This window comes from Berghia stephanieae, chromosome 1 (genome assembly GCF_034508935.2).
Source record: "Berghia stephanieae isolate SIO BIC M18660-M18661 chromosome 1, UCSD_Bste_1.3, whole genome shotgun sequence".
Classification (NCBI taxonomy): domain Eukaryota; kingdom Metazoa; phylum Mollusca; class Gastropoda; order Nudibranchia; family Aeolidiidae; genus Berghia; species Berghia stephanieae.
In genome coordinates this window covers 77476753-77503194 of record NC_088360.1, presented here as the reverse complement: position 1 = coordinate 77503194, position 26442 = coordinate 77476753, and the positions used below count along the sequence as shown (strand labels likewise).

At 36.6% G+C, this 26442-nt stretch overlaps 2 protein-coding genes across 6 annotated transcripts in view; one reads left to right on the top strand and one right to left on the bottom strand.

Annotated features, from left to right (window-relative positions):
- Positions 1–1546: 1546 nt before the first annotated feature.
- LOC144957780 (uncharacterized) lies at positions 1547–19894 on the bottom strand. 5 transcript variants are annotated; one of them, XM_078889206.1, is made up of 5 exons: positions 19702–19758; positions 18754–18804; positions 9568–9739; positions 5596–5680; positions 1547–2530 (listed from the first exon to the last, which is right to left on the bottom strand). In XM_078889206.1, exons 3-5 carry the CDS (start codon positions 9721–9723, stop codon positions 1908–1910), a joined length of 864 nt encoding a protein of 287 aa, XP_078745332.1. In that variant the 5' UTR covers positions 9724–9739; positions 18754–18804; positions 19702–19758; the 3' UTR covers positions 1547–1907. The 5 variants fall into 5 exon arrangements, with proteins under 5 accessions (XP_078745332.1, XP_078745326.1, XP_078745340.1 ...); XM_078889200.1 differs by lacking the exons at positions 18754–18804; positions 19702–19758 and adding an exon at positions 19774–19894; XM_078889214.1 differs by lacking the exon at positions 18754–18804 and having other exon boundaries at positions 19578–19726.
- A 62-nt stretch (positions 19895–19956) lies between these two features.
- The window catches only part of LOC144957773 (uncharacterized), a 22004-nt gene continuing 15518 nt past the window's right edge, over positions 19957–26442 (top strand). Inside the window, exons 1-3 of the mRNA XM_078889190.1 lie at positions 19957–20167; positions 24921–25019; positions 26132–26291. Of these exons, the coding sequence (XP_078745316.1) occupies positions 20152–20167; positions 24921–25019; positions 26132–26291 (275 nt within the window). The 5' untranslated portion in view covers positions 19957–20151. The remainder of the gene's footprint in view (positions 20168–24920; positions 25020–26131; positions 26292–26442) is intronic.

Sequence of the window (26442 nt, the reverse complement as noted above, 5' to 3'; positions counted from 1 at the left end):
CGTAAAAGCGAGATGATTTACAACAACAAAAATTATCGTCTCCCAAAACTACAACACATTTGACTGTTTCCCTCCCCATCAAGGGCCCTGTCCAGAAAAAAGACAAAACCAAGAAATCTCATTCCAAAACAGAGACAGAAAGTAAGTTGGAAAATAGATACAGGGGTATAGAAGGCACGGAAGTAACTTTCTTGCCCATCAATGGAGGTCAGGAACCTCACCCAGCCATTTTTTGTGAATTATCGGCGTGAGCCAAACAGTAAATAAACAGTCTAAAGGTGAATGACCTCCATTAGTCCTGACTTGAATCCAATGGACTACAGCATTTTGTCAATGATATCCAATATGGTTTATAAGGGTCACACAACGTGTTCCACAGAGTCAAATCAAAATTCAGAAGATAGAATCTCTATTCAAGAAATTGAAAAATCAGTTGGATCATGGGGGAAAAAAAGTGCAATGCAGAGTCCAACCAATCATATAGAAATTTGAGAATTACAACTAATGTATTTGATATGGCAAATATCTGCCGTATATATCAAAAGAATTGTGGAGTTAATATCAGTGATGATAATGGCAATTTGTCAAAAAGGAGGAAAATGTATCGGTCCATTGGTCAAACTCAAACAAATCGTAACATAAAATATCATAGTTTCGTCTATCATATTACTACTTCTAGTGTACGTCTATTCTTAATCATAAATTTTTAATGAATTGCCCTTTCCTTCAAACAATTTAAAAAATAAAATTATTAAAATTGTAAAACATTGTATTAACAAAGGTAAAAAGAGTAAACTAAGTTGAGCACCCTTTATAATTGTAACAGATTAATATCACCTCTCTATAACCAGATAACTTTTATAAAGTTAACATGAAGATTGGTTGAGAGAGATATATGATAAGGGAAAGATAGAAAGAGTGAAAGAGAGGGAGAGTGAAAAAGAAAAAGAGAGAGTGTGTGTGTATGTGAGAGAGAAAGAGAGGGAGACAGAGAAAGAGATGCAGAACGGACCTATAACTATAACTGTACTTCCACTATTGACCTACTTACAAATAAAATCTAGACTCATTTACTTCCCCCCCCCCCCCCCCCCCTTCCTTTTCGACCATCAATAGCCTTGTCTCACTTTTGAAATCTGGGGCCAGTTTGTCTAGACTGACGTCATAAAAACAGGAGTGTCACCTAAATTCATGCAACTGAGCACAGGTGCAAAGTATGACACAAGAGATGATGGTGATTTTTTCACGGATCCACCACTTGATCTGAACTTTTATCAGAGGAAAATGTTTGGCACAGCAAAATCAGCGAAACATTTCTGAGAAAATCCCAAAATTCTGCGGAAGATTATCATCACTGCATTAACATTTTTACTTGAAAACTCGTGTTCATAAATTTCAATACGTAAGTGGATTTGACTGAAATAAAATTTCAGACTTGCATCATTCATGGGTAGGTGGTTATAGCCTTCTAAACTTTTCCGGATTTTTTTTTCTCACACCCAAAATATAATTTTTGCTGGAGTTTTTAGAAAAAGAAATCACACTCTTGCCTTTTGACATAATTTATTCATAATCAGTGTAAAATTTAAAATTAGTTCTTTACAATAATATCTGCACACAAACAAAAAATGATGATATAAAAATGAATTTTTCAATATTACTATTTTCAATGAAGTGAAATTCATGTGACATATGCATTCTAATTAATATCAGTTTGTCAAATTTCCTCAATCTGTGACCCCATAGTATCAGGATGCTGTGCTACTACGGCATCTATACTTCAACTTCAACGCTGCCACCACTTCACTTTTACAGGTGGTTGTCATCTGGTAGCAAAGGGTAGGTTAGGACCATAAAAGAAGAAAAAGCATTAAATCTGTAACACAGTAGCATTATAACATGCCATTTCACATTCTTGCATTCCGTAAAGCTAGAATAGCCTCTGAAGCAATCTTTATTAACTGACATAAATGAATACTATACTCTATACTTTGAGCTCCTTGGAGCTCCTGAGTGGCCCAGTTAATTTTACTTTTTAACCTGGATACATGAATAGAATCTACCTCGGTGGTGGTTGAAGCGACATCACCTTCAGCCACGGATTTCTTATCCTCAAATCTTGCAGAATAAAAACCTGAATCTGGCCTAGTTTCATCTGTCAACATCTTAGACCCGAGAGAATTGTATTTTGAATAGGTTTGATCTTTAACACTGCTCGCAATTACATTTGTAGTGAAACTCTGAACATCGATGCTTGAGATAGACAAATTCGGATTAGTCATTGAATCATCACGAGATACTCTGGACTTTATGTCTGTTCTGCTCTGTTCTTGTGTTGTGTTAAGGTTGGACATTGAAGAAACTGTAGTCTGACCACTGGCAGTAGATGCTTGTGCAACAACAGTATCAGGTGCTGCTGGAGCTAGAAGGCTGGAAGCTGGAGGGTCAATTACAGTCAAAGGTTGTATTGAAGAGGCAGCAGCAATTTCCAGTTCCCTTGCCATGGACATGGCAGCTGTTTCATTAATTGCTGGTAAAGAAGTAAATAAACGAATTAATAATAATAATAATAATAATAATAATAATAATAATAATAATAATAATAATAATAATAATAATAATAATAATATAATAACAATAATAATAATATTGAGAAGAAGAAGGAGAAAAAGAAGAAGAAGATGGAGAAGAAGAAAAATAATAATTAAAAAAAAAAAAAATACAGGAGCAAATATATATATAGGGTATATCTGTTTGTTTGAGATTTCTGTGTTGTGTATTTTACAAAGAATATGAGGGAGGGGGGGGGGGTGTTGTTTCGATGAGGTCCCATCATAATGAAGTGTAGTGTAAAGTGCATCTTATTTCACACAATAACAAGCAAAATAAGAAGACAAAGCCAGCATGTCCCATTGTTGATTACACACTCAACATGCCCTGATTTAAACCTACGAATCTGGTTTCTGATCCCTACTTTTTCACACCTATGTCTCTCATGCCTCTCTTCTCACACCATCTTCCCCTCCCCTAATTACTTCTTTGTGTAAAAGCCACAGGTCATTGTCTCGCTAGCCCCCATAGGTACTGGTACACATTAGATTGGGACATCGCGTGCATCAGATACTGGACAAACAGGCTTCACACCCCCCTTCTCCTATATACACACGCTCATAATCCACACACACAAGCAATGGTGGTTTTTGATTCTGTTCAATACAAACATAAGGTAAAAGAATTTTATCAACAAATGCGAAAGTCAAGATCCATTCTGCTCCAGATTTTGGTGTTGATCTCCAACAGTGTTTGAGATTTCCGTGTTGCCAGTACAATGAAAAAAGGAGACTAAAAAGGGAAATTTACATGTATTCAAGATTTCCGTGATTTTGAGATTTATGTGCTGCACTTTATATATATAAAAATAAAAATAAAATGTTTTCTACAGATTGAAATTCTAATCCATTTTCAAATCTTATATGAAACAGATCATAGATTGCATTTTTCGGTTTAAAAAATTATCATTTAATAGAGGTAAATAGTGGTCTCTCTAAATGAAGGTAATTTAATTTCGAGAAACTGATACCATTAATTGAATCATTAGATTTAGATAAATAAGCAAAGACCTGCCTACTTGAAAATCTAAAAATTCTTAGTTTTTGGGAGATAAAAATTGTAAATTCTATGATTAACTTTAAAAATCAACAATTTACCGCAACAGTGATTAAATAACACTTCAAAATCCTTTAAATTTCGGAGTGACTATTCGTCAGTACTGACCCCCAGACGCTAGCATCTGGGGGTCAGTACTGACGAACAGGCACCAGCGTCTGGGGGTCAGCACTGACTAATAGGTACTGGTATCTATTGGTCAGTTCTGGCGCCTGTACTGACGGTGCCAAAATTATGGAAAAATGCCATTTTTTGAAATAACTTGCTCTACGACAAATAAATCCGCATTTCCTGTCCCATACTAGTCGCAAGGAAGTCCCTTGGTTTCACCTTTTTTTATCGGTTTACGTGAGATTTGTTTAATAAATTTATCAATTAATTAAACAAATGATATTGTTCAAGCCTGAGAAAAATACCAAATTTGATGTTGAAACGCCAAACTGGCAACCTTATATTTCAGTTCCTCCAACGCGCATGCTCACTGATGCGTGACGTCAAACTGAAAGTGAAGCTCTTTCATTGTCTCGTCTTTTTTCATTCCGTCATTTGAAATTCGGCTTGCTCGAATCTCACTGAGACAGGAGAAAGCTACAAATTATGGAACTCGCTGTCGGCAACAAATTTGCCTCCTTGAAGGCTTTAACTGATGCCATCAAAAGGCATGAGGAGGAAAGTAATGTTCTTTTTATAAAGAAAGAAGCAATCGAACTCGGTACCTTTCGGGTACGAAGCAAAGACCGTAGCGCTGAGCCACGCTGCCCCCCCCCCCCCCCCCAAAAAAAAAATAAATATGGAATTATCTATTCGTTGTCAGGTTTCTCCTCCTTTCCGTTATTATTATTTTATTTTTTTTTGCATGACAAAAAACAAAAACAAAACAAATACATTTTTTTTAAAAACCTCATCAATAGAATGGACAATGTATTATAAAAGAATCGTAACAAGAAATATTATATTATAACACGTTTCCTCTATTTTTCTTTAATTTAAGCAATAACGAAAATATACGAAAAAAAAAAGAAAAACACAAACACATACACACAAAGACAACATAAAATAAAAAAGAATCGTATGGTGGCTTGAAACGACAGTCATACCGTTGCCCCAACGGCATCTAACCGTAGCCATCGTTATGTTATAGCCTGATACTGAAATCCAAAAGGACCGGCAGTTTGACGTCATTATTTGGTTTTTGCACCGGTTAGTGAGTTGTTAGTAGAGCTCAAGGAAACAAGTTATTTCGTTGGTTGAACTACTGAATACGACTCACGATTTGTTTTCTTTTATGGCAAAAGACTGGCAGTTTGACGTCATTTTTTGGTAAGTATCAGGCCATAACTTTACGAAGGCCACGATCTAACGCGTTAGACATCAAATTTATCTAAGTGACCACGTGTTGCTTAGTGTCATCGGATAAGTTGGCCTTGAAAGCCGGGGATTTTAATTGTTTTTTGTTTTTTTTTTACTTTAGGAAGTGATGAATAAGTGCGAAGAGGTCTTTGTCTGCACTGACGAACAGGCCCGATGTTCGTCAGTGCTGATTAATGGCGGGCGGTGGCACAGACCGAAGAGAGGCTGTCTGTGGGCGGCGGCACCTGTTGTTCAATACTGACCAATAACACCAGGTTATTGGTCAGTGCTGACCCCCAGGCGCTGGCGCCTGTTCGTCAGCACTGACACGCAGGTACTAGCGTCTGGGGGTCAGTACTGACCAATAGCCCTAGCCTTAAAATTTTGTAGTCTGCATCAACTTTAATTTTCAACAAGCTTTAATAATTTAGATATGATCACGGACTTTGTTTTATAATAGCAAGCAGGTCTGTAAACCTCTTGCTGCATTACTATAATAAACACATTAAATTTCAATCAGAGAAAATAAATTTGAATCTAAAGGAACAATACCACTGTATATCAATTCTGAGAACTGACCAGGATCATCTTTATCAGTATCTGAGTCAAGCTCTGAACAGGCCACACAGTAGTTGGTTCCTTGTCGATCTTGGAGAAGAATTGTCTGCAAATTATTGAGAAAAGCCATGTTTTTCATAAGAAAAGCTTGAGTGTACTGATAAGAACATTCAATAAGAAAATTATGATCAAGATAAACAAAAATAATAATAATAAAAAAATAAAAATCCAAAGGCCAACCTGATAACATGTGATATTTATTTTATAAATAAGCCTATTATATTATTCTTATGAAGAGTTTGGTGCTAGAAAACAATTGAGCCTGAGAGTGCGTTCATTCCTGCTCCCTTCATAAACCAAATGCCATTTGTATCTGGAAATATGAGTTACAAAAAAAGGAAAAGGCCCCTGAGTGTCTGTCTCTCCAACTTTACAAAGATGGTTAGGATGGAAAAAGTCACACAAGTAAAACTTTGAAGACATGCACATACAGGGAATAAATTACATTGTTCAGCAGGCTGTTTCACTCTCTGATTGTTCTCGAAAAAAAAAGACCCTGTATTTTAGGTAGCAATGACTATCCCGCACAAATCTTTGGGCCTCTTTTTCGCTCACGAAGTGCCCAAATTCGCGACAAAATATGGGACGAAGCCGTTTCGTATATATGCTATTTTAAAAAATTAATTACGACGCTGTTTATCGATGAATATGACTGAAAGTTGGCACACAGTTAGAAAAGAAGTCATTTTATATTATGTCAAGCGACAAAACTCGTGCGATTACCAAAAGACCGTTAAAAATAGAATTTTATTCTTTGGAGTAAAATATTTCTAAAACTACCGGCGTGGAGGTTTTGTCGCTGACAAGGTAATACATGAACATTTCTTCTTTTTGGTTGTAAAATTTCATATGAATATGACAAGTACTTTTCCCATATTTTACAAAACACCATCCTAATTTGTTCTTCATTCGTAAAGCCATTTTGCCCCCCTACAGCCCGAATCACAAGTTCAAAACGATTTGGCACCAAACTGAGCGGGTCGTGGCAAAGCGCTTTCTGATTGGTTGACTTTGTTTTAAAGTTTATGACTAGTCAAAATGTCTGCGCAGTCTCACTGGCAGAGGGGTGTTTATCGTCTGCCATTGCGTTTGGATTCAATAAACAGCTGATAATTTGACTGTTTAATTTACAAGAATTTAAGAAATTATAATGTTAAAAGTTTTCGATTGCAAAATGATCTACAATCTCAGCATGGGTTTAATTATTGTGTTCCAAGTCATGTTCCATCAGTAATCTTTGTCCCCTTGTCCAATTTCTCTTTTCCTTCTATATTTCTTTCGTTTATGTACGCAATCTCCCCCCCCCCCCCCCTCCTCTCTCTCTCTCTGTATGTGTTATAGATACTCATTTCTTAATATATTTCTGTGTGTGTGTGTGTGTGCGTGTGTTATATACCATCCAGCTCTAAAATTATATAAGTTAGAACTCTTCTAATGTTTTCATCATATTCTCTATCAAATTTGCCATATAATTGCCAAATTTCAATCTTTTAATCCACTTATTACGCAAGATACAACCAAAGGTTGAAAAAAAATGCTGAAAAAGAGTCCTCTTTGCGGGTCATCCAAATAAATGACACCTTTGAAACTGCATAACTTGTTTATTTATGAATGGATTTTCAAAATTCAAAAACATTTTTACTGAATGGAGATAGGGCTTTGATTTCAGACAAAAAATTTCCTCAAAAAGAGAAAAAAACAAACATTTTTCATAGTCATTGCTAATTTTAGGTGGCTGTCCTCATGTGTGGGACAATAAATGTGTGTAAGGTTTTGCAGAGTACGTTAGAATGGTGATTGCAGTTTCTCAGTCAATTGAAAATTTAAATATATATCATAGTGAGGTGTTGGTGCATCTATAACTCTCAAAGGCGGCTATGTGGTCTAATGGTATGACACTCGCTTTCAGATTGCACAATCCTTGGTCTGAGCCTCGCTCGGCACATAGTTGAGTCCTTGGAAAAGGTTCTTTACTCACATTCTCTCACCATACTCAGGTGTAAAATGAATACCTGGCTGTTAACAGTGTTGTCTCTGTTGGAAAAAATTGTATCATCGCCTAAAAGGTGTCATATCTCGTTCTACATGTTACGTGTTGCTGTTGGTCAGGGACCTTTTGTAAAGCGCTTTGAGCATGTTTAGTGGATATTGCACTATATAAAAGCTCAATTTAAAAAAAATAATCTTAAAGCCTCAAGAGATTGTTACTGCTGTTTTTCTAACTCAAGTGTGATGCATCCTGGTAGTTTGTTTGTTTTTGTTTTTAAGGGTTTTACGGCGCTTGCAACACATTTAGGTTATATCAGCGCCAGTAAAAAGGAAGAAAATGGGATAGTAGAAAGTTCTCGACTTACAATTAAAGCACCCAAGAGAAAGGAAGACAAAGCGGAACTGGGAACAAATAGGGATCAGATGTAGATTCCAAGAGCATACCATCAATGTACTTAGTCTGGGATCACCTATAAGTCTCACCTAGACAAAAGCACAAGATCCAACAAAGAGAAATACACTCAAATGCTTACATTTCATTATACATTAAAAATAACAAATATAATAATATATAACAGAGAGATGGTTTACAAGGAAAAAAATATCATCTCCCAAAACAATAACTATGCATTTGACTGTTTCCCTCTCAGTAAGGCCAACATGCCGGGGCTAGGACAAAATTAAGTAATCCCATTCCAAGACAAAGACAGAAAGCAAGTTGGAAAACAGATATAGAGGGATAGAAGACACAGTAAGTACCTCCCTGCCCACTATGGGAGGTCAGGAACCCCACCCAGCATCCTGGTAGTGGTAGTTTAAAAACAATTTGTAGCAAACCTATCAACTTTTCTTTTTTCTGTATGCTTTATATTTAAGTCTTACTACTCTGCTGTACTCGTTATTGGCCTCCCTAAGGTCATATAAACGCCTGCATTTGACTTTTGAACTTGACTGGTACAGCACTCATTTCTCTAACAACAAGAAGACTGATTTTAATTTCGGGTTTAGTCCTGATTTTTTTTCCTTTTCTGACACTGTCCATTCAACCCAAAGTGATCAGGTAGTATTCTTGATCTGGAAGTACTTTGCTACGGTGTTTTATCTATAGGGTAGTAAACAGATGATAATCTAACTATTGAACTCTAATGAAACTGGGATAAAATCTAAAGCTCCACGGAACATATTGATATGCAGGATTACTTAATTTTTTTCAGATAGAGAAGTTATTTCTTTTTATATCCTTTATTTCTAAACCCAGCGTCTAGAATGAATCAGAATGCAATAATATTTAGCTCAGATATGAAAAATGGAAGAAAATTAATAGCTCTTGTCATTCAAATAATGCTGTGAAATGCAAACATTTTAGCATTTCAAGTATTTTTGGGGAGAGATTTTGTGCATACAAAAGCATATCAATGGATTCATCCATTGTTTCGACCCATAAGCGCACAAAGCTCTGGAATGACCGTTTTCTGAGCTTTTAATCAAGGAAAACACTGTTCCTGTGTTTGTTTTAATTTTTTTTTTTTTTCATTCTTGAAGCAACATTACAAAAATTTACATTCCAAAATACAATGCAAAATTTATTTGTTCATTCTTTCTTTTCTTTTTGTAAAAATAAATTGAAAAATTGAAAACTTTTATATAATTGTTGTTTATAGTCTGAACAAATTTTGAACAAAGTTAATTCTAACCCCCCCCCCCCCCCCTTCTCTGCCTCCCACTCTCTCGTTTTATTTCATTTTTCTTATTTATGTAGTAGCCCCCTTTTATCTACATTTGGCATCCACATGAATACAATGCTTTCATTTTCACAGACATTACTGTCGTCATACAGAAGGAAGCAATTCTCTTCCATCATTTGGATACATCAATTTCTCAAAAACTGAATTGTTATTCTGCATGAAGGAAAACGTTTTGTAAGTCTTTTGCTTAAATACTCACATCACATTTGGAACAAACAGATCCAAGCATTTTGAATCCCTTCAGCAAATAGCCTGACATAAGCTTGGAGATTTGATCTGAGCGTTCTCGTCTTGCAGCAAGAAGCTTCAAATCAGCCTCAGAAGGTGGCTCCCAGTCTTGATCATCGTAACTCATTTCTATTTCTTGTCTTCTAAATATGTTAAAGTAAAACAATCATGAGAAGGTTACAATTCCCCTTTGTTTGAAATTTACTATGAGAGACCAATGTTAAGTGACCTCTTACTTGAAACAAACACTAAGAATTCTATGAAATATGAGCTGAGGAGAAACCTTTAAGTACACCCTTTAATTTTTTAAATATAGTAATCGAAATAAATGCGTCAAAGTCAAAGTCATCCAATAGCGATGTTTTTAATAAATTCTTGAAATAGTATGAAAATTGGTCAAGGTTGATACTTTAATACAAATGTGTTTCAATAAACCATATAGATATTGTCAAACGGCAAAGTAAAGTAACATCATTTGCAGATATTAGTTTTTGTGATTGGATACAAACACCATCGACAACTTTTGATTGTGTGAGTCACACAATCCTGAACAGATACTCCTTTATAATTCCTCTACCCACTTTAAATAAAGGAATTTTGAGTCATGATTTAGTCCGGCTGGAGAGAGTTAAAGCGTAACTCCCAAAGAATGTGTTGACATCAGAAGAAATTTGGACTTAAAATTACATGCCATTAGATGAAAATAGACCCTTGCACATTAACCAAATTTGCACATTTATATTCCACAATTTCAATCCGACTCAATGCACTTTACAATGCTTCATTCCCCCCCCCCCCCCCCCCCCCCCCCCCCCCCCCCCCCCCCCCCCCCCCACTTCAGAGCAGACCATTTCAAAACAAATTATATTTCATACAAAAAAAACACGCCATCAGTCAAGCATTCTTTTTGGTATGGCATCTTACAATATAGCCAGGTACTCATTCACACTTGAGTTGACTAATGTGTGTAGTGTGAAGGGCACAATGTCAGGGTTGGAGTTTTGTAGTCAACGTCACCCATCAGTAAACCGCCACACTTGATAAGTAGTAAATAGCATTTGACTTGGTTACAAGACAAGAATAAAAGAGTTATGGAGTATTGTATATTTAAACACAACAGTTACAAGCATCTAGACCAACCATATCATATTTTTTGTTGATTCACCTCAGCATTTAATACAATATAACTAAAGTATCAAATATTAATGTCCAACTGATTTTACGGACTCTTGACTTTTAATTGGATGGAACCCAGTTTCTCATAAACCAATGAAAATGCTTGATTGGCCGACCAATGATAGCCCACCCCCTCTAAGGCCTGTTGACGGATGTTGAACTGTAGGAACCCCTTCACACACACACACACAAACACACACACACACACACATCAAGCTAGCTTAGCTGTGGCATTTGCGGTAACTAGCCAGTCGACCACCGTAGCCAGAGCGAGTGTCAATGTGGTCAACCAGCTAATGAACATACTTCACCAGCGGAACACACTTCAGTTATAAGATACTGTTCTATAGACCCCCCTGATCACGTACATGAATAAGAAATCATGTTGTCCACTCCTACTTCTACGTAGTTGAAGAGAAAAGCGCTGACTAAAATACCTTGGACAAGCAAGAGAGCATCCAGCAGTCAATTGACTAGAGTAAACACTTGTGTAATTTACAGCACAATCAAAGCTAGTCTTTTGGCTTACTTTGCCTCAACTACAAAACAGGCCTTGGGATTCTGGATAACAGCTTGAACATGGTAATCAAGAACCAGGTGAAAATCAAACAGCAGTCATTTGAATAATAGAGGAAAAAAAGCAGCAACTGCCGACTAGTCCTGACTTTGAGAGGCAGCTGTGCTGATTTTTCAAGCAGTGTTGAGCAATCAATACAACACATCGTCACCTATTATTATGGGTAAGGCGAAGATAATTGTATGAAAGTTAGGAGTGACAAGTTTTCAATCCAGCAATGGCTGGGTCTGTTGTTTCAAAAAGTGACATGACAATATTTTCAAGCTAGCCTGTTTCGGTCGAAACTGCCAGACAGTAGATAGATGGAAACAGATAACCATAGTCGAGACTCCTCTTACCCATCTGAACCATTATAGATTGCTCCATTATAGTTATAACCACATTTTTCTCTGATCCCAATGCTGCCCTTAACTGAGACAGAGGTTGGTCTATATTTTTTAATCAATGTTCTCTCAACCTTTTTATATTTCCATACTTCCCATACATGAATATGATAAAAATGAGTTAATATATGCTAATAAAGCTTATTTCAGACCAATAAAATGCTACCCAAACTTGCCATGATTAAAAAAAAAATTTACATGAATTCAAAGAGTACAAGTGGTCCAATTCTACTGAAAAATCAAAGCCGCGATATGTTATTGGGAGGTAGCAGCAGAGAGATCACAAATTCTCTCTGTAAAATTGACTTAATTTTAAGTGTTCAACAGAAAAAACAACTTTCTGAAACCGTTTGATTTGTCGCAGAGGAATAAATAAAGTATCAGATAAAATGTTATTTCAAGTCCCATCCATTTGACCTGAAATTCTGATTCAACTAATATCTAGATATTAATAATAAGTTTTGAGTTGAGTTCAGATTTGAAAATTATATAAAATAAAAAACAAAAGTAAAATGCCAAACTCTGCATGTCTTGTTTGATTGGGTTTTTGTTTTGTTTACTGGAACAAAATCCCACAGTTTTTGGCTTTGACTTACGATGAAAGCGATGTAGGTTACACCTATAGTTGATAGATGCAAGCAAGTTGTTATTGTAAAGAATTAATCCAATTTTTTGTATGCCGGTTTTATTTTTCTATTATAACCATATGGGTAATGTAAATGTTAATATTGCTGCTCGAAGAAATAAATAACAATATGAAATTAAATGTAAGCTTCAATTTAATATACGAAAACAGATAAAATGGACGTTTCCGGTTTCCCCTTTATCAACAAAACAGGATCTAGAACTGCTTCAAAATCCCACAGACAAGAACACAAAACTACAGAAATTCTTTCTTCATTAGAACTATCTCGGAGTGGAATGGGCTGGATGAACTGGTCATCATGGCACCACACCTAAACGATTTCAAGGCCCGACTGGCATAGGCCCACGCCCAATGAGGACGCCGCTGAAATACAACCAGACCATTGATTTCTTCAGCGCCAAACATACAGATACAGGATGAATGAAACAATTTAACTTTAACTTTAACACACACCTTTTCATTTTAACAACGCCACTACCACATTATCTCATTCGTCTGTAGTGTTTCATTCATCTTGTTTTGTTGATAAAGGGGAAACCCGAAACGTCCACTTTATCTGTTTTCGCATATTAAATTGGGAGGCAGGATTGGATTATTTTGATCAGTACTGATCCGCAATCCATTCCAGCTCGTGTCAGGGTCCACGTAGGGGCATTCTTCCCCGCCCGCCTCCTGGGCAACGGTTGGAGTATTCCGAAAGGAACTTTCTAACCGGCTGATGACACAAGTTTCTATGTGTCTGGTGACGGACGAAGGAAGGGATCAACCGCCGTGGCCAGATTGCCCTAGTTCACGCAATAAGCTGTGCTAGCCCCATGACGCTGGTGGGGTGAAGGGAAACTGCCACTCTACAAAGATACCCTCCTGGACTCCCAGCCTAGACACCATTAATGGGTAGACAGAGCTCATAGCCTTGGAAAGCAGTCTGTCTAGGAGAAGGAAAACTCCAACTTCAAACCACCACTGCCTTGTGGATCTGGGAAGATGAAAGGCTATGGAATCACATCCAGAGAATAAAGAACCGCTGAAGTCGGAGTCGCAGAGCCGATTGGCGCAAATAGTCTGGAGAGGGAAACCAACCCAAAAATTAATGTGACACGCATCCTCCTCACAATGATGGACAACAAAACTGCTGGACGATATGGCGCGAAGTCTGGGGATTCCCGCCGGACGGACCTAGCGTCGAGCCCTGATAAACAGGGTTCACCCAAGCGATCTGGTGCTACCTTGCCCTCCTGCTGTGGAACCAGGGTAGGAGATGCAAGGTTACGGACTACTGGAACTATCAAATTGCTACAATGGAATGCAGAAGGGATACAACATAAAAAGACTGCCCTCTCCAAGTTTCTTCAGGATGAGAAGATAGATATTGCCTGCATTCAGGAGACACACCTCACAGAAAACATTAGGTGTTCAATAAGGGGATATCAACATTTTAGGAAAGACAGAAAAGAACGGAACAAAGGTGGAGTAATCATCTTCGTCAGAAATGACATAGCGACAAATGAAACAACGACAGATGAATCTGTTGAAATATTGGCTGTAAAAATTACCAAAAACACATTGCAATACACAATATATAACTGTTACAGCCCACCATCAGAGAATCTGCCAATTGAAAACATAAGAAGTGAAGAAGAACAGTTCATTGTTGTGGGAGACTTCAATAGCCACTCCCCAAGCTGGGGATACAATGACTTGGAAAAGGTGAAACTCTTGAAAATTGGCTTACAGACAGTAAGCTTCAAATTGTCAGAAATGAAGATGACCCAGATACATACAGTAGAATTACTTTAAACCGAAATTTTGGGGACCCTCTAAACCATTTCGGTTTAAAGACATTTTGGCTTAAAGCAAGTTTCCGTTTTGCAATGTTTTTCAAGGGTAGTAACTATTTAAGGAATTTGCTCATTTAATGGTATCATGGGTTTCCCGTTAAATGGAGTTGTTGAATAAATGCCGTCTTCGTAACCATTAATTTTTTTTATTTTTTTTTTTTTGTGTGTGTTTTAAAAATATTTTTGGGGATTTTCGTTTTCAATTCAAAATTGTTGAAAGAATTGAGTTCGGGATGCCGTGTTTTTTACATATCTCAGTCTTGATCAACTTTTTTTTCATCGACTTCACATAGCGTTTTAATTTTAAACTCCAACGTGTAAGCGCAGTGCTTTCTTTTAGACATCTTTTAGTAAAATGTAAAGCTAAAATAAGATCGAAAGTTCTTGTGCGATAATTGATAATGAATGAGGCACAGCTACTCAGAGGTGAAGTGAAATGGAAATGAAAAGGCGTGTCAATGCTAAGCTGTCTACTAGGCATCTCTCTTTTGTTGAAAAGCCATTTGGTTCAAAGGCCTAAATACATAGAATCCCCCCCCCCCCCTCACACACACACACACACACACATTTAAACAAAGTGGAATTGAAATGGCATGTCAATGGTAAGTTGTCTACCCCCCCCCCCTCCCTTCCTTATTCTCGTGTTGAAAATCCAGTCAGTTCCAAAGCATCAACACAGGACCGAGAACATCTCGCTTGCGTGATTCTACACCCCAACTCCCCCTCTTTCCTCATTTTTCGCCTGCCAGTCACCCGCTGTCTTCCTTTTCCAGTCTGTGGGATTCTGGTGTTGGCCAAGCCCAAGTGCAGTGTTTGAAGTGTTTGCCTACCCCCCACCCCCACCCCACCCATCACCCTCATCTTATACTTACGCTCTTTGTTTAATATCGCCGGGCATTATTACGTGTGGCCACCTTCCCCAATTTTTGAAGAAAAATTGAGAGAGAATAAAGGAAGGTGGTCTCAAGTTGTTTCGGTTTAAAGAAAGTCCTTCTTAGAAGTATTTCGGTTCATCGTAAGAATTAGTACAAAGATAATGAAGAAACTAGTACAATTTATTAAATTCTTTGCGGTTTAAGGTATTTTTCGGTTTAGCCTCTTTCGGTTTAAAGTAATTTTACTGTACTTCTCAAGAGCATGGAAGACAACATCAACTCCAGACCTAACTCTCATATCTGAAGATCTCACCGGAAAAGTCAGTAAACAGGTAAAGGAACAACTGGCAGGAAGTGATCATCGTCCCATTCTGGTTGAAATAACTGAAGAATATGCAAAAGACAGAAAGGCACCACCTCCGAGATGGAATTATAAAAAAGCAGACTGGACTCTGTTTTCAAAGTTGACTGATAGTTATACAAAAGAGATAAACTGTAAAACAAGGAATGTGGAAAAATCAGCCAAAGCATTCACAAAATCAATCATGAAAGCTGCAAAAGAATCAATCCCCAGAGGATCAAGAAAGGACTACTGTCCAGGATGGACTGAAAAATTAGGAAGTCTCAACAGCCTAGTCACTGAACACAGTAAAAAAGCAGAGAGAGAGCCAAATGATGAGAATATGGAAATATACAAAGAGGCTGAAACAACTCTCAGGAAAGAAACAACAAAAGCAAAACAGGAAGCATGGCATGAAAAAACCAGACAACTTGACTACGACAGAGACGGAAGAAAGTTATGGAACCTAACCAAAGCTCTAAGCGGACAAGAAAACGGATATGCTGCACCATCAGTAGAAGATGATCAAGGGAGGATTCTCAACAAAAAACAAGCAGCAAACTGTTTTATGAAGCAGTACTCAAGTGTTGGGAGTGTACATATTAGAAAAGAACGAAAACGAGAAGTCCACAAAGAATTGAGAAAACACAAGGATACACCCAAAGAATCCACAGATGATGCCATGTTCAATTCGATTAAAAAAGAAGAAGTAGAAATTGCCTTGAAATCTCTAAAAACGAACAAATCACCAGGTCCAGATGATGTTACTAATGACATGTTGAAACACCTAGGAACCCTCACAAAGAGGAAAATGAAACAACTGTTCAATGCAAGTTGGGTAAACTTCCGCTCAAATGGAAACAGGCAACCATGATACCAATAAAGAAGGATGGCAAGCCAAAAAATAAACCCGAAAGCTACCGACCAATAAGTTTGACAAGCTGTTTGGGTAAACTGATGGAGAGAATTGTTAATCGCCGTCTCCAATGGTATTTAGAAAGCAATAAGTTGATATCAGATGAACAGGCTGGTTTCAGACAATTTCGCTGCACAGAGGACCAGATAACATACATCTCGCAGCTGATCGAAAATGGTTACCAAGAAAAAAAACACACAGTCACAGTTTGGGTGGATATGGAAAAGGCATTTGACAAAGTCTGGACAAAAGGACTACTTCTCAAACTTAAGCACAACATGTTTGCATGGATTAAAGATTACCTCACAAATCGAAAAGCAAGAGTCCAATCTCAAAACTCTAAAAGCAAGCTAACGAACATGACAAATGGAGTACCACAAGGCGGGGTTCTCTCACCAACCCTCTTTGTCGTATTTATCAATGACATCTGCGAAACCAAATGCAGAGGAGTAAAAGCAGCCATGTATGCAGATGACCTTGCACTGATATGCACTGAAAGAAATAATGGTACTGCAAAGGTCAGGATACAGATGACTCTAGATGCTTTGAGCAAATGGACAAAAGACTGGGGTATGAGAGTAAATGCTGATAAAACCACATACACAACATTCAGCTTATCAACCAAAAAGCAATCTATGCGATTAACTTTGGATGGAAAGATTCTGAGAGAAGACCTTATGCCTAAGTATCTAGGAGTGAAATTTGACCCTCGACTCACTTGGAAACATCAAATAGATGAAAGTCAACAGAAAGGGTACAAGAGAATGCAGCTTCTCCGAAAACTTGCTGGAACGCAATGGGGAGCAAACTCAAACGTCCTGAAGAAGACATATCTTGGATATGTAAGACCTGCAATAGACTATTCCATATCGGCATGGGGAACGTGCTCACAGGCTCAATTTCAAAAGGTTGAAAAAGTCCAAAACCAATGCCTACGCGTGATCACTGGAGCAATGAAAACAACACCAATTCACAAGATGGAAACCCACACAGGAATAAAACCTCTCAAAGAACAACGAAATTTAAAATAATGACACAATTCTCAAAGATAAAATTCATGGAATCCCAACCACTGCATCCAAGTACAATGGAAAAGAACGAGAATCGACTCAAAAGGGAAAACTTCATCGCCTTGGGACAAAAACTAGAGAACAAATATAAAGTGACACCAAAGGAAGATATTGCCCAAATCAATGTCCCAAATCTCAAACCACCACCGTGGAAAAAGAAACAAAAATTCATAACCATCAACAAGAAAAACATTCGAAGCAATAATGACAATGCTCAAACCCTAAAGATGATCGATAAAAAATACCCAATGACCAACTGGATAAGAGTTTATACAGATGGCTCAGTTTCCGGCCCCCTCATGAATGGAGGTGCTGGTGCACTCATACACTGGACAGATAAAACAGAAACAAAAATATCTGTATCAGTGGGTTCAATGTGCACAAGTACTAAAACTGAAGAAAAAGCCATCCTCAATGCAACAAAAGAACTATCCAGATATCACAGAATATACAGGAAAAATGTGGTTTACTTGACAGACTCTGATGATGCTCTCCGGTCTATTGAAAATTACCAGGACTCTGAAGCCGCACACACTGTGGAGGCCCTTGAGGGCTTATCTGATAAAACAGGAAAAATTGTGCTGCAGTGGATTCCAAGTCGTGTAGGTATATATGGAAATGAAATTGCCGATCAACTGGCCAAAGAAGGAGCCCAAAAGGAACAACCGAAGACGTCAATCACTTACCATCAGCAAAAGAAAATAATAAAGCTAAAAATAGACAAAGAAAGGAATGACACACACCTGGAACACAACAAGCAGGATCCAATCCATGCCATTCAGCGAAGTAGCCAAGTCACCCTATTCCTGCTCCGAACAGGACACAATAGACTAAGAGGACATGTTTACAAAGCTAGGTATTGGAACAACCATGTGGAACCGACCATGAAACCACTTTACATGTGCTTATGGATTGCCCATTATACAACGTGCAACGTTCGAACCACTGGGTCACCCCTACAACACTCAACACAAAGCGCTATGGTGAGGCTGAGGACCTAAAGCGGACCACAGACTTCATAGCAGATATCGGACTGCAGCCATAGATGTCCATCAGAGGAACGAAGAAGAAGAAGAAGAAGAAGAAGAAGAAGAAGAAGAAGAAGAAGAAGCATATTAAATTGAAGCTTACATTCATTCAATTTCACATTGTTTATTTAGAGTAATTTAGAGTGTAGAATTAGAATAGCCATCGAAATTATAATCCCTTTGCCTTTGAAAAATGAAAGGAAGTAACAATGCAATCTATGAAGCTGAAAGGACGGAAAATGCATAAGGATTTCTCCCAGTCTACATTTAAAATCCTTTAAAACCTCAACTATTATCATGATGCATACCGTTATTGTAGTAGTGTAGCGAAATTAGCGTGAAATAAACTAAGTGACAACAGGGTTGCCAGATTATTTTTCAACAAAATGCCAGGGGAAGACTCAAAAAATGCCAAAACACTCAAAAAATGCCAAAGTCTGTTGACTCCCACCACCACTAAGAAAACTACTCACTTTTGATGGACAATTTACTATCATTATCATATCCTGGTGGCTTGCATGTTTTCTTTTCTTTTTTTCTTTTTTTTTTAATTATACAAAATTTCCTGTTGGGGTAATTTTTTACCTACTGACTACTAAGTGGAGTGCTAAACCACTACACCACGGTTGAGAAAAGGTGTCATTTGAAGTATAATATACAAGAAAAGGAAATGCCAAATGAAAATGCCAAATGCCAAATGATTTTTCTAATGCCAAACGGTTTTCAAAAATGCCAGATTTTTGGAATCTGGCATTTAAAATGCCAAACTGGCAACCCTGAGTGACAACTCTTGGGAACAAATAGAGAATCTCTATTGTCTTCTGGCACTTTTCTATTCACTTCATATCTTGTTGTTACCAACATAAGTGCCTGCTCCACTCACTTTTCTGAATTAAAATTCACCCCATACACCGGAGCATACTCAATGTCTCAATCGTTTCTATGTTATATGTTTGTGTTGAGAATATTGGCTATTAAGCTTAACTGCTGGTCAAAATTATTCGCGATGGTGGTGTACGAACGAATCGGCGATCTCAAGAAGTGGTGAGAGAGGGATCTAGTAATGACTTTGAGTTTGAAACGAATATTTTTGTGTTCGTGGATAGCTCACACGGTAGAGCCACGCTCTCACCTGCCAGGCGGAGTTGTCGTACCAATAAGGTCGCAGGTTCAAACCCCACCACCGCCGCGAAAAAATTTTTTATTCTCTATTGTCTTCTGGCACTTTTCTATTCACTTCATATCTTGTTGTCAACTCTTGGGAACCTCGTTTTACACGATAGCCTAGAGAGTTCCATAAAGGCGAAATTCCCAAAATCGGAAATTACCGTTGCAGCTTTTTGGAGTTCATACTGTTTGTTTAGTTTTGAAGACGTGTTTTTACTTGCAATGTTTTAGTTATTCTAAAAATCATGTCAACCACAATTTTATGTTTAAAACTGGTTACATTCCAAATAGATAACGTATTTAATTTGAAAGCTTTATGCGGTTTCTAGTTTCTATGAACTTGAGTTTTGTATAACTTATAACTATTAATTTGGCGATTCGAAAAAAAAAAAAAAAAGACGAATCGATCGTCAGACTTCAACTTCCGATCTATGTACAAAAAAAAATAAATAATAATAATAGGAAAAGGACGGAAAAAAACAGTGTTAGTGTTACATTCCTAGAGAGTCAAGCCGTTGAAGAAATAAGTGTTTTCAAGAATGAGAGATGAAGAAGGTATGTCAAGTCCAAGTATTTGATTCTGTAGACACCTTATTGTTGTTGTCTGTGATTATCCCCAGACACCTGTCTGGGGATAATAAAAATTTGTTATCCCCAGACACCTGTCTGACTGTCTGGGGATAACGAATTTTCATTATCCCCAGACGCATATTTGAAACTCCGCTCTTTTAAACAATTATCCACATTCCACAATATGGAATGTTTCCAGATGCACATAGAAATAAGGAAAGTTAATAAAATATCTATAAAAACATAAAATTAACCAACATTAAAATCAGTTGTTACTAGAGATACATATATACACAATATGCGTCGACTTCGAAGTGGGTGTCATGGCCGAATGGTTTAGTCGTCGGCTGTCATTATCCCCAGACACCTGTCTGGGGATAAGGAAAATTGGTTATCCCCAGACAGGTGAAAAGGCTGGGCTTTCATTATCCCCAGACACCTGTCTGGGGATAACCAAATTTCGTTATCCCCAGACACATATTTTCAACTCCGCTCTTTTACTTTTAAACAATCATCCACATTCCAGAATATGGAATGTTTCCGAATGCACATAGAAATAAGGAAAGTTAATAAAATATCTATTAAAACATAAAAATAACCAACATTAAATCAGTTGTTACCACATATACACAATATGCGTCGACTTCGAAGTGGGTGTCATGGCCGAATGGTTTAGTCGTCTGCCCTGGAAGTTTTACCAGAATCGACGTTGTGGCTCTCTCTCTCTCTCTTAGTTCCTTTCTAGTTTCTAGAAAAATGTCATATTTGTCCCCACTCCGATCTCAAAAAGTGACTAAAAAGGATAAATAATTAAAAAGCAAACAAATAGAAATATTCAGAGAGCGACCAAATGGTCAGATAGAGGAGAAAAAAAAACCCTATTTTTTTTTTAAAATAAAAACAATTTTAAGAAATTCATGCTCAGAAACGGAACACAAGGTCAAACAAAAAGGAGAGAAGAATAGACTAGCACAAAAAAAAAAAAGGTGGGGGGGGGGGGGGGAATGGATGGGACATTTAACCCTTGCAACGTTCTGTAAACAGTAGACGGAATTTTAAAAAAAAAAAAAAAGTGGCGGAACCAGGATTCGAACCCACAACGTCGATTCTGGTAAAACTTCCAGGGCAGACGACGAAACCATTCGGCCATGACACCCACTTCGAAGTCGACGCATATTGTGTATATGTAGTAACAACTGATTTAATGTTGGTTAATTTTATGTTTTTATAGATATTTTATTAACTTTCCTTATTTCTATGTGCATTTGGAAACATTCCATATTCTGGAATGTGGATAATTGTTTAAAGGAGCGGAGTCTCAAATATGTGTCTGGGGATAACGCATTTTGGTTATCCCCAGACAGGTGTCTGGGGATAACGAATTTTCATTATCCCCAGACGGGTGTCTGGGGATAATCACAGCGTTTTATACACCTCCGTTGACGGTGTATCTTAACGGATCGTTTTTATACACCTCAGTCACGCATGCGCATCCCACCCAATTTCATCAGCGATATTGTGTTGCTGTATTTGGACATGGCGAAAGTTATATTGTGATATCTGCAGGATGTTTTTGTTAATAAATTTATATAAAAATAATAATAATTTTAAAAATCAAAATATAAAACCAGAAAATAGAAGTTGCATTGAAGGTAAAATAATGTTTTAGAAAGACTTTATTAAATGTGATGAATAGTCAGGTGACTCCGTAGCGCAATGGATAAGCTGTCAGACTCTAACCTTGAAAGTACCGGGTTCGATTCCCATTGTAGATAAAAACATTTTTTTAAAAATTTACTTTATTTTTGTTTGCTTTTTTTCTTTCGTTTTTTTTTTGTTTTTTTTTTCAAAAAACTTTTTATCATGTTTTTAAACAACTTCGATTTTAGTTTTCTAAAATTATTTATTGATTTGAGGTCAGTATTTGGGTGCCATGTTTCTTTTTACATTTGATTTTTAAAATTATTGTTATTATTCTTTTATTTATTATCATTGTATAAACGTAGGTACATCGGTAATCACTAAGCAATGTACTAAACTACAATCTATAACTAAAACTATTTATACCTCATGGACGTTTGCATCAACTTTTTCATTAATTTACCATCACCGCCAACGGAGGTGCATAAAAACGATGCGTTTTTGTACCACCTAAATTAAATTAAATGGTTTTTCAAGCTCTATCCATATCCTATTATGGTTTTATTTCGACCCCTTTGAAAAAATTCATGAAAGTGCCTAATTGTAATAAAGTGCTTTTCAACAGGATTAAAATGAGACCAAAATTGTGAAAAATCAGATACGGAAAAGAAAGGATGTTAGTTTAAAGACAAAGCCTGAAAAATGGTCTTATATTTGCCTTTTTGTGTCCTGCATTTCTGGTAGTAACCACCATTTGGATTTAAAAGCCTAAAAATGGCCGCTAAGATTTGAGTAAGGATTTTGCTGGAACGAATTTCATGGATGCGGTTTACAGCTTTGCCCTGAATTTAATTTTATTAAAAGTTAAGATGTTAATGTTAAATCACGTGCTGTCACTGAAATTATGATATACAAATTTCTAATTTAATTATTCAAAGCTAAATTATATCCTATTTTATCCACAATCAAAAGATATACTAAAGAGAGGAAGAGAAAGAGAGAGAGAGTGTGTGTGTGAGAGAGAGAGAGAGAGAGAGAGAGAGAAAATAAGTAGGAGTGAAATATCGGTTCAATGTTATAGTTATCATATAACGTTATAACAAATGTAACTAAATGACAAATTGCCATATTTTTGGACAATAAAGATCTATTATTATTATTATTATTATTATTATTATTATTATTATTATTATATTATTATTATTATTATTATTATTATTATTATATTTATTATTATCATTATTATATTATTATTATTATTATTATTATTATTATTATTATTATTATTATTATTATTATTATTATTAAATTGGCATTGATTTAAAACACCAAACGGTAGAGTAATTCCTCCTGAAGAAAATAAGACATAAGTCATTAAAATCCATCCATACACAAAATATCTATGGAACTTATTATGAGACCCATCACTCAATAGTCCAAAAAATCGGGTCACAGCCACTAGACCATTTATCAGCTCACTGCTGGAGTGCCAAATGGACTTTTACCAAAGTACCTACTCAGACATGTCTGAGAATAAGAAAATTGATTATTGGCAGAAACTTTTTTGAAACTCTGCTCTTTTAAACATTTATCCACGTTCCAGAATATGGAAAGTTTTGAACTGCATATATACAAAATTTTTACTATTCGCAAAAATTTAGACAACATACTGAAAAATACTAAATTCGAATCTTTTTGTGGAACAGATAACATCTTTTTCAGAAATTATGGAAGAAAAAACGAAAAGATTGATCCTCTCCACCACTTCTGAAACGATGTTTAAATGAACTAGCGTCCTACTTCACAAAGTTTATTGACTACTCGTTAAGAATAGGAAGAGTTCCTCAATCCTTCAAGAGGGCTATGGTCAAGCCATTACTAACAAAGAGTGGCCTGAATAGTGCATATCTCAAGAATAATCACCCCGTTTTCAATGTACCCTTCATGTAAAAATTTAAGAAGGGCAGTATTGCAGCAATTATCAACACATATTTTGATGAATAAATTGCAAGTAAGTTTTCAGTCAGCATTCCGCCCAAACCGCAGTACCGAAACCGCTCTTTTGAGGATTTACAGGTGATGGACAAGGGAAAAACATCTGTTCTTTGTCTCCTTGATTTATTGACTGCTTGTGACACGATCGACCACAGTATTGTTTTGAAACGCCTTCAAATTACTTTTCTCTGATGTAGCTCTGTGATGGTTTACCTCTTATTTGTGTGGAAGGAAACATTTCGTGTCAACTTCAACTTCAGCAGAGCAAGAGATATTGTATGGTGTTCCCCAAGGATCCGTTCTCTGATCTGTATTGTTCGTTCTCTACACAACACTTGTTGCGAAGATACTTCAACACGATTTAATGTCTCAGTTTTACTCCAATGACACACGATTCGAGCATCAAATTTAATATAGCAAGACATGGATATCTCAGAATAAATTTAATTTGAACAGCGATAAGACCGAAGCCCGTTTATTTGGGGAAGAAAAAACAAAAGTCTAACTGAAAAACACCACCTCACAATTGATGGTAGTTCAATTCTCCTTTCAGACAAAGCTAAAAATCTTGGGGTGATTTTGGACAGCCATCTGACTTTCAAAAACCATGTTAGAAATGAAAAGAAACATCATTTTCAGCCTACGAAACATCAGCAACATTAGGCCTTTTCTGACTAAAAATGCATGCAAAAAAGATCATTGTCTCGTTAGTCCTCTCCAAACTGGACTACTTGTTTGCTGTTACAAAGGAAAACTTGAGTCACCTCTAAAGAGTTTTTTAGATGGAAAAAAATAGATTGCGTTTATTCATGGTAAACTGGGCGTTATGGGACTTCGATTTATGTTTGTTTTTTTTTCTTTTTAAAAATTTATTTTGTAATCGGTTAGTAATGAAACAGTATACATTTAAAGATATAAGACATACAACTTCATAGGTAACTAACTTTGGTTGATGTTGTGCTATGAGTCCAAGATACAGCAGTGACAAGAAGAAAAGAAAAACAATAGAGAAGGGGCATAACTTTTAACTGTTGACACTGCACATTGCATATAACAGCAGAAAAGGGAAAATGCAAATGATTATACTATGCTATTGTTACAGATGACCACAAGATACCTGAAGGGGCTGTTGGTGGAGACACAGATGTAAAATCTATGCACGAGTATTACTCGCAAAGTCAAGCTATCGTCACTTCTGATGGTAAGTGCAATTTGTCACAAAGTGGGGATACTCTAAATTTGTCATGGACTGTCATTTGAATGAAAATAGTACTTTTGAATAATAGAGAGCGGTGGAGCCTGCCTGAAGCCTGGGGTCCTAAAAAATACTAAGGAAAAGGTGAAAATACAAACCATTTGTCAGCAAAACAATAAACAAAGGAATGTTTAAAACAAATAATACAGTATGTAGTGAGAATTTTATTGTCTGTATTCCTGGGTGGTTGGAGTATGAATGAAACGTTAGAGTGGCATCAGTGTGTGAGGAGAGAGTCCCCAGGTTGTGATAGGAATGTTAAGGGCAGCTCAGCGTAGTGAGAGATGGAAAATTGTAAGAAACTAATTAAAATTAAAAGAGATAATAGAAAGTATGTGTGTGTGTTGTGTCCGTTTGACTGTATACAATGGTCTCATGGTCATTTTAGTGTTGCATTTATAGATGGTTTAAGTTTAGACACAATAGATTGCTCATGAATCTACTTTTGGTCGACATTGAAACTGTCCACATGTCTTAATTTGTCATGAGTGCTTGCCAGCTAGATCTAAATCTTTTGCCTTTTGTCTATTACATCATTTTCCTTTTTGCCGGTGCTGAAATGAACTAAAATTGTCGCCATAAAAATCCTTAAATACAAATAAGCTCATATAGAAAAGGGTTGGGGAGTATGGACTTGTCTCTTTTGTTTGAATCAGCTTAGTTAGCAATGTGTTGTGGACAAACTGTAGATTTTACATTTTATCTTTTGTTACATGGCCCATCAATGAGTCTCAGCCATCAAGTTTTGAATAAACAAGTGACTTGACTAACAGAATTTTTATTGGAATTAAAGGATGATTATTGCTAATCATTTTTAATTGCATACATTTGATGGTCTGATTAACTTGTTTTTCCATGAGAGAACCAATGAAAACCCTAGCTTTTTTCACAAAATAGACATTCTAAAATACCTAAAGCATGGTAAATTTAATCTTGGATAAGAGCTACATGGATGCAATATTTAGTATGAAATTATTATTTTTTGTTCCCAAATTGATAATATCATAATAATTAGATTTTAAGTGCAATGCAGACAATTTGTCTATTCTTCTCAACAGGAGGAAATTTGCCAAGCAGTCGCAATATGGAAAGCATAAATGCTTTTCTTTTAAAAGATGTAGATTTAACTATGGAAGATCAAAACAATCTCCATGAAAAGAAATGTAATGAACAGTACTTTAAGGAAAAGACTTTTAAACAAAAAGCAGACAATGAATGGTAAGTAAAACCTACATCTCAATTATCTCTCTCTCTCTCTCTCTCTCTTTCTCTCTCTCTCTCTCTCTCTTCTCTCTCTCTCTTCTCCTCTCTCTCTCTCTCTCTCTCCTCTCTCTCTCTCTCTCTCTCTCTCTCTCTCTCTCTCTCTCTC

Coding starts and splice junctions, on each gene's coding strand:
- LOC144957780 (XM_078889200.1), bottom strand. CDS start 19,796: ATGAACTCCAAAAAGCTGCAACG. Junction 9,740..19,773: donor AACTCCAAAAAGCTGCAACG/GTAATTTCCGAT, acceptor TAACATATTTAG/AAGACAAGAAATAGAAATGA. Junction 5,681..9,567: donor CTGTTTGTTCCAAATGTGAT/GTGAGTATTTAA, acceptor AATAATTTGCAG/ACAATTCTTCTCCAAGATCG.